General features: G+C 27.5%; 1 protein-coding gene across 1 annotated transcript; it reads left to right on the forward strand.

Moving 5' to 3' along the window:
* Positions 1-3936: 3936 nt before the first annotated feature.
* Positions 3937-4574, forward strand: LOC112522203. Its single transcript, XM_025131300.1, has one exon. The coding sequence runs from the start codon at positions 4020-4022 to the stop codon at positions 4470-4472; it is 453 nt and encodes a 150-aa protein (XP_024987068.1). The 5' UTR covers positions 3937-4019; the 3' UTR covers positions 4473-4574.
* Positions 4575-8112: the final 3538 nt, after the last annotated feature.

An 8112-nucleotide genomic window follows, 5' to 3' on the forward strand; every position in this document is an offset into this window, starting at 1 on the left:
TTTCTCAAAATCACATAAAGTCATATTATAACATCAAATGAGATAAAGAATAAAATAAAATGTTAAAATCACGATGTATCTCGCTGCATTGCGCGAGTACGCTTCTAGTATATACTAATTCAAATAATTGAAATCAACTAAAATTACGTAAAGTAATTAAGAGTTTATGGTTTTATTGATAAATCATTACATGTAACAATTATGTGTCTAATATAACATCACTGACATACGTATATACATATACTATGTCACGTATCTTTTTAATTGTACAATATAATGTGGGACAACATACATGTTGACCTGATGCAATACAAAGATACCTTGTCACATATATACAATGATTGCTTAACTCGGTTTGTCGCCTTTCTAACTTATCAAAGTCTCGGTCCATAATTCCACACACACAAATAGTTTAACATGTTCATCACTCCCATAATTGGCATGAATAGTCCGTAATTTGGCTTTCTTATTTTGTTGTTGTCTCCTATTTGAGTTGTTACGTGTTACGTCATTAAGACCCCTTTAATAGTATTAAACTTTGTTTCTAATTCCCAAATTTTTTTAACTTTGTCATATTTGACAACAAATTTGTCGTAAACCTAAAATAAAGATCCAGCGAAAGATTCCAAACATAATTGTATTGACATATAGCCTTATATATGTGATGTTAGACAGTGCTACAAATGAGTTGAGTTTTTATCGATTAATTCAAGTTCAAACTTATAAGATTTCAGTCTGAATTCTTATAAAGATTTTAGAATCTTATATACATCAAAAATTTTATTTTATTTTGAAATTATTATTTGATAATTGTATTTTATATCTGAAAAAACTATTCATCCTTTGTATCTTGTTTTTCTATGAGGTTGTCCAATCGTCCTCATCATCATATTTTGTGTTTTTCCATAGTCTGAATCGTCACACAAAAGTAGTTTCAACATTTATTTTAATAACGACACATGATGATATGGGGTCTACATGTGATGTAAGAACAATTAATATTTTGTTAAGTATATAATATTTTTATATACGATAAATAGCACAAATAAATTCTCACACCCTCAATTACTTTTGATGAGGTTTGAACCTAGAAGGCCAATGACTCACATACCTTAAAAAAACATTTTTAGTATTATTTTTAATACATCACATGTTTATAATTGTATAATTATTTAAGTAATATGATTTTCCTTAGATAAATCGCTTTAAATATTGAAATTCAGATGTTCTACTAGGTTTTGGTGAAGTAACGAATAAATAGATGCATTTTAAGTATGAACCTTCTACTAAAATATCATGCCATTAAACTAAAATTTAAATCCTAGTATTATATCTATACTATATTATAAAACATTTGACAAAAACTCTTAAAAACAATTTTTTATGCATGAAGTATTGTATATTGATGCATATTACTTAAAATTCAAGATTACAAGTAAATTATGCATAAGTACAACTCATTAAAACTTCATGTTTGAATTCGTGTAACTAACTGCGGATAAATATTATCAAACAGAGGATAAGCATCTCATTTTAAAATATAAAAAATCTAAAATATAATTAGGATAATTATCGAAATCTAACAGAATCATTATCTTTAATAAAATTTTGTTGTTAAGCCAAAAATAAATTACTTCTGACCTAAATTAAATTATAAGAAAAAAACAAATAAAATAAATTATATCGATATATTTAAAAAAAATTTATAATGTATTCAAATTTATTTTTATTCACAAGTAAAAGCATTATCTTTCTCAAAACTATATAAACCGTATTATATCAACAAAAACAAAAAATAAAACGAAACATTAAAACGAATATGTGTCTCATTGTATCACACGAATACCTTTTGGTTTTGATTAAATCAGATCAAATATTAATTAACAACTTTTCATTTTTTAAAACGGAAGCCGAGCAATATGATAAAATAAAATGACGTGTTATGATAAATACATTTCACATAAAATTACAAACATAGTCCCTATTGTTTATGAAAATATTATTTCCGTCGCTCAAATCTAATAAATACATCATCCATTCCCTTGTTGTTTGCATTTCATTTGATTTAAGTCATTGTCCAACCCCCCACCGTTAAGTCGGCTCATATGCCCCTCACGTAAAAGACAATCTAGTATAGTATTTTTCATGTTTTTTATTAGAAAAAATTGTATACAATATCAAGTAGAAATATAAATCATCAAAGTTGAGTGATTATTTAAAACATTAAAAAAAAAAAAAAAAAAAACTAAAAGCCTAAACTGCGACCACTCTTTGTTTCCGTTATCACCGACGACCTTTAGGACGCCGTTTGCCAAATCTCCTACAACTTCCTAATGGTGTAAATCGCATGCCTTTGCAACTCTCTTTCATTTTCTCCGCCTCTCCCAACCGCCACCAATACTAGCCTCCACTCAACTCCTGATAAGCCTTTATTGTGCATGATCTAATGCTTGTATTTGTGCAAGGATATACGTATACATTATAAAAATTAAAAATAAAATGATCAAAATTCCCTTCATGTGACTAATACATGAAGGGACTTAATGGTCACTACTAACAATTGTTAGAGACGATTTTCGTAACAAAACCATAACCAAAACCATAAAAGTTTTTAATGAACTTACTAAAGTCAAGAGACGAAAATCAAAGTCTTGATAAACCAGAAGGATTATTGTAATTCTAGATTTTATCATGGCCCGATGATAATGTAACTAGTGCCTAGTGGGGTCACCGGACCCACAGAGGTTTTTTTTTCTTTGTGGGGTATTTTTGGTATTTAATATATAAATAATAGTCCTAACGAACTCAATGATTTTTATATAAATGATTAAGTCTTAATCTTTTTGAATAAATAAAAGGAAAAGTCTAAAAAAACCCGATAAACTATTTTTTTATAAAAGATTAAGTTCTTAAACTAATTTTTTTGAATGATAAAACACTTAAACTTTCTAAAATTAGTTAAAAAGATTTAGGAAAAAATTTAAGAATTTATTTGTTAAAAAGATATGGACTTAATAATTCAAAATCAAGTATTTTAGACTTTTCCCATAAATAAACCTTTGAATTTTCCATTTTAATGATCAAGTCTCCGAATTTCCTTTTTTTTAATAGATAAATCATTGAACTTTTAGAAATTGGTTCTTCATATTGTTTTAACAAAAAAAAATCACATGTAAGCGATTGGGAAATTGTAAAATAAAATAAATCTAAATCAGTTTTACTGTTTCCAAACCCTACATCATAAAAACACCTTGCATCCAACGGTATCGCTCCCCCTCGCCGCTGGTATCGCTCCCCCACACTGCCCTCATTCAAACATCTTGCATGCGCTCTATCACCATTGCCGCTATTACCCCCTCCCATCGATTTGCTTCTTTTCTTAACTTTAGTTTTTGTCTTTCATTCATCTTCTTTTTTCAACAATTTAATTGAGTACGTATACACTGATCAAAAAAAGGGAGAACTGAAAACACAAAAAAATAGATCAAAAAGAGGGAGATTGACGGCATGGTCCAACAATGATAGAGAGAGTACGATGACGGGACGACGAGTGGGAGCAATGGCACGAGGGTTTTAAGTGACGTAAAGTTTGAAAACAGTAAATTTGATTTAGGTGTCATTTTACCTTAAAACATTCGTACCCATTTACATATAACTTTTTTGGATTAAAAGAATCTAAGTAACAATTTTTTTAAATTCGATGTTTAAATATTTAAATAATTCAAAATAAAAAAGTTTAAGCATAAAAAAATTCAAATCCTTAGAAAGTTGATTGGATTTCTTGTGCAATTTATATCCAATCGATTTACGACCGTTAATGAATATGAATATCACTTTCATCCAAACTAAAAAATATGTGGTATTTTTTTTTTGGATTATAAAAAATGCATCATATATTTATGTGGTTGATAATTATTGTCTCCATATTAAAAAATTCGGAACAATAATTAAATATATAACAATTATATCAACAAGCCAAAAACCACCATAACCAGATCAATCTTCACATTTTTCCTCTAATGACGACTACAAATTCTGGCTACCACCACCACCACCGCCACCATCGTCAATTAAAGTTTCTTTATCTAGAAGTTGATCAAAGGATCAACTACGATGATGACAAAGACAATCTCGACAGCATTTGGAACACCAACAATGAAGATGGTGATGATCGTCCAATCAACCCAGAAAAGGCCATGTTGTCAAAAACAATGGCGACCTCAATAAAGCGACCACTTAAACCTCAAAGAACGTTGCCGATCAACGTACCAGACTGGTCGAAGATTCTACGGTATCCGTACAAGATATCAGAGGGTGATTATGATGAAGAGTGGCTGCCTCCACACGAGTATTTAGCAAGGGTGAGGAGTGCTTCTCTCTCAGTACATGAAGGTGTTGGAAGAACACTAAAGGGAAGGGATTTGAGTAGGCTCAGAAATTATATTTGGAAGCAAACGGGTTTTGAAGATTAATTACCACAAAAATACTCGTATTTTCTTTTTACCAACTTTTTATAAGTTTCAGTCGTCTTGTAATTTGGTATTTTTTAGTTTTATATAATATAATTAGGCTATTTAGATTACTATAATTTTTTTTAGTTATTTTTAAACGCTCGATTTGAAGAAAAAAAATAGCAAAATTTAAGTACGTGTATTTTATATTAATCATAAATAAATATTATGTGGATTTTAGGATTAGTTCATGAAATACAAATGTCAACTTACGGTTAAATCAAGGATGGTAGGTAACACAGAGGAGTTGATGAACACACAACTTCAATAATTAGGGAATTGTCAGCCTCATTGATAATTGCTGATTTATGTAAAAGAACTGTATTAAAATCAAGAAAATGATGTCTGCTAGGGTCCATGATGATTAAAAAAGCACATGGTCTTTGATATTACAAAATTAAAAACATCTGAATCAAATTATAAATAACATGTATATCTAACATTACATAAATGGAAAAACATTTGGTTTCATAAACTCAATACAGTGGATCAAGTTACACAAGTAATTTCATACAAAAGCAACGTTTTGTGATGTCGGTCAAGGGTGGGCATTTTTGAGGTCGTGGAGATGGTTCGTTATCAGTTGCGCTAATACACCTCCTCCTGTTCCATTGTCGTCAACGTCAGTGGAAGACAGTGTACTTCCTTTGATGCCATTAGTACAAGTACTGCTTTCTTCCATCCCTCCTCCCGAAACCTTAACGCTCCTTCCTCCCTTTTTGCATACTACTTTACTTCTTGATTTCTATACGCCATCCAATCCAAACAAATTAATCGTATGTCAAACCAAAAATAACTTAATCTTGAAATTTAGCAACATTATCGAGTTTCATCTTTTTGAAAATTGTCAGCATCAACACAATCGTCAAGAGTAATATCAACAATCACAACTTACAGATGATAATCCTCGATGACGCTTTGGTGCTTTGGTGACCATGCCGACCACGTTGATTAACTCGTCAAACTGACAAATCCCATGACATTATGCAATACCAACATTCTTATTAAAACATAATAAATATAAAAATATTATAAATAAATTAATACAAATAATCTTTCATATACCTGAGTAACGATCTTGTCGTATTTAGATATACAGTTGTATTCCCTCTTATCATCGTCATACTCTTCATTTGACGTTGCCATATATTCTCCAAATTTAAATTATATCATAAATAATTCAATGGCTAAAGTATGGTTATAATAATCTTGCCCTCCATAATCATTACATTTTTCATGAATTTATTTGAAATAAAATGTATTTTTTCCATAAAATTTTACAAAAATGGGACTTTTGACCCAATTTCACCAAAATGGTGCCCACTTTTTCTCGACTCTTACTCACATTTTTCACACTCATTCTTTTTTTAACTTTGTTTTATTCATATATTTGTAACTTTTTATACGTAATAATTTGTAAATATATGACTAAAATTTATTTATTATTTTTAATAAGTTATACATTTAAAAAAGTCTCGTTAATATCTTCAAAATAATACAAATGTAAATAAAATTTAAACAATAATTTATTTGGAAATATATAAAATATAAATATTTTTTTTATGTAAAATAACTTTTTAAACAATAATTAAATTTTGCTAAAAAACAATAATTTACATGACAGAAAAGGTAAAAAAGAATCAACCTTTTTTCCGGATCAAATGTGTAAAATCTGAAACTTTTTAGGGGTTAAATGAAATAATTCAAAACTCGAGTATGAAGCAAAGCATCCATCTAAAGGCTAAACTCGTGCTTTGGATTCTTTTCACTTAACCCCTTAAAGTTTACAGATTTTTACACTTTTGATCTGGATCAAAATGTAAAAGTTTTTTTAAATCCTTCCTGTCATGTAAAAACCAAAGAAGGTATCTGATTATTGTTTAAAATGTTATTTAATACTATAATAATAATATTTAATATTGGTTTTATTTTAAAGATGTTAACAAAAGCTTTCAATAATATGATTTGTTAACATTAATTCTAATTATATATTTATGATAATTAAATTTTTATATATAATTGTTTAAAGGGGTAAATAAAAGGATTGTAAATGAAAGAGTGAGAAAGAATTGGATGTAGAAGTTCAATGGCTAAACCACATAAAAGAATATTATAATATAGTGTAAAATGAAATATAATTGTTTGATAATTATTTAGAATGAAATTAGGGTACTAAATGGTCAAAAAAGACCCAAGATACAAAATCATCCAGAATGTTTTAGAACCATTAAGAAGCATATTTTTTTTTTGTCAAACAAAATACCTCTTAACGATCCAGAGATTGTCTCTTAATGAAACTATTTAGAGGTAAACAAATAACCCCTTACAGTTTGTAACTTTTACAATTTATGGTTTTGCATTTTTAGTGAATCGTATTTTATCGTACAGTCTGTAACTTTTACAGTTTCAGGCTTTGCATTTTATCAAATCGTAGTTTTTGTGTAAGATTATGTTTATCAATTGTTGATGTTAAATCTAGTGCTATTCGAGATAATTTAAGTATTAATTTATAGAAAATGATTTATCCTTTGTTGATGTTTTATCAAAAAAATTAATCTAGTCGTTCTATCCAGATTTGAGGGTGTCACATCATCAAAATGAATACCAAAATCGATCACTTTGAAAATCAACTAGTTAAGATAATTGTCAAAAAAATATTTATTTAAGTTAAATTAACAAATTACTAATATACCCTTAACTATTAAATAAATAAAAACAATTAATATAATAAAATAATTGGTTTATATTGATCCTCACAGTTACTACAAACTAACAAAAAGATGAGTCACGAACTAAGCATGATGAGGTATTATGAAAACAAAAAATCTAGAAAACACGTGTAAATTATGATTTATGATTGACATGAGATAACACGTTAAATTCTTTTGATTAGCATGAGAGTATGATGAGACGATTATTAAAAGAACATCATTTTATCATCTATGAATCAGTCACATGATTTATGAGTATTTGTAATAAGAGCATATCTAACAGTTATGCTATAATATAAATTTTGGTGATTTAGGAGAGTTTATATTCATCACATGTGTTATATTGTATGGTAAAATTAAAAAAAAAATATATATATAAATCTCTACATTTAGAGAAATTTCTAAAACTCTATATACGAGAGAGAAAGTAATACTTTAATTATTTTTCACTGATAAGAGATATTGAAAATAAATGTTTAAGAGAAAGAAATAATATTTTAATAAATAAAATGAATATCATAATAATATAACTAATATTGTAATTGCTAAAATTAAGTAATTGTTGGAATTGGATGTAATTTTTTTGAAGATATAACTTTTTGATATTTTATTTTAGAAAAAATTATAGCATAATTGTTGGAGATATTCTACATTATTTATAGCTTCAACAAAACAGAGAACTCAAAATTAAAGTCTCTAAAATATTTTAAACTCAACTCCAACAGATTCTGTATTTTGAAAATTTGGTCATTAATTATATAATTAAAATATTCTATAAATTCATCTTCTCAATACATTATATATATATATATATATATATAATAATAATAATGATAATAATAATAATAATAATAATAATAATAATAATAATAATAATAATAATACATCCA

The sequence above is a fragment of the Cynara cardunculus genome (genome assembly GCF_001531365.2).
Source record: "Cynara cardunculus var. scolymus isolate 2C chromosome LG 11, CcrdV1, whole genome shotgun sequence".
NCBI lineage: Eukaryota > Viridiplantae > Streptophyta > Magnoliopsida > Asterales > Asteraceae > Cynara > Cynara cardunculus.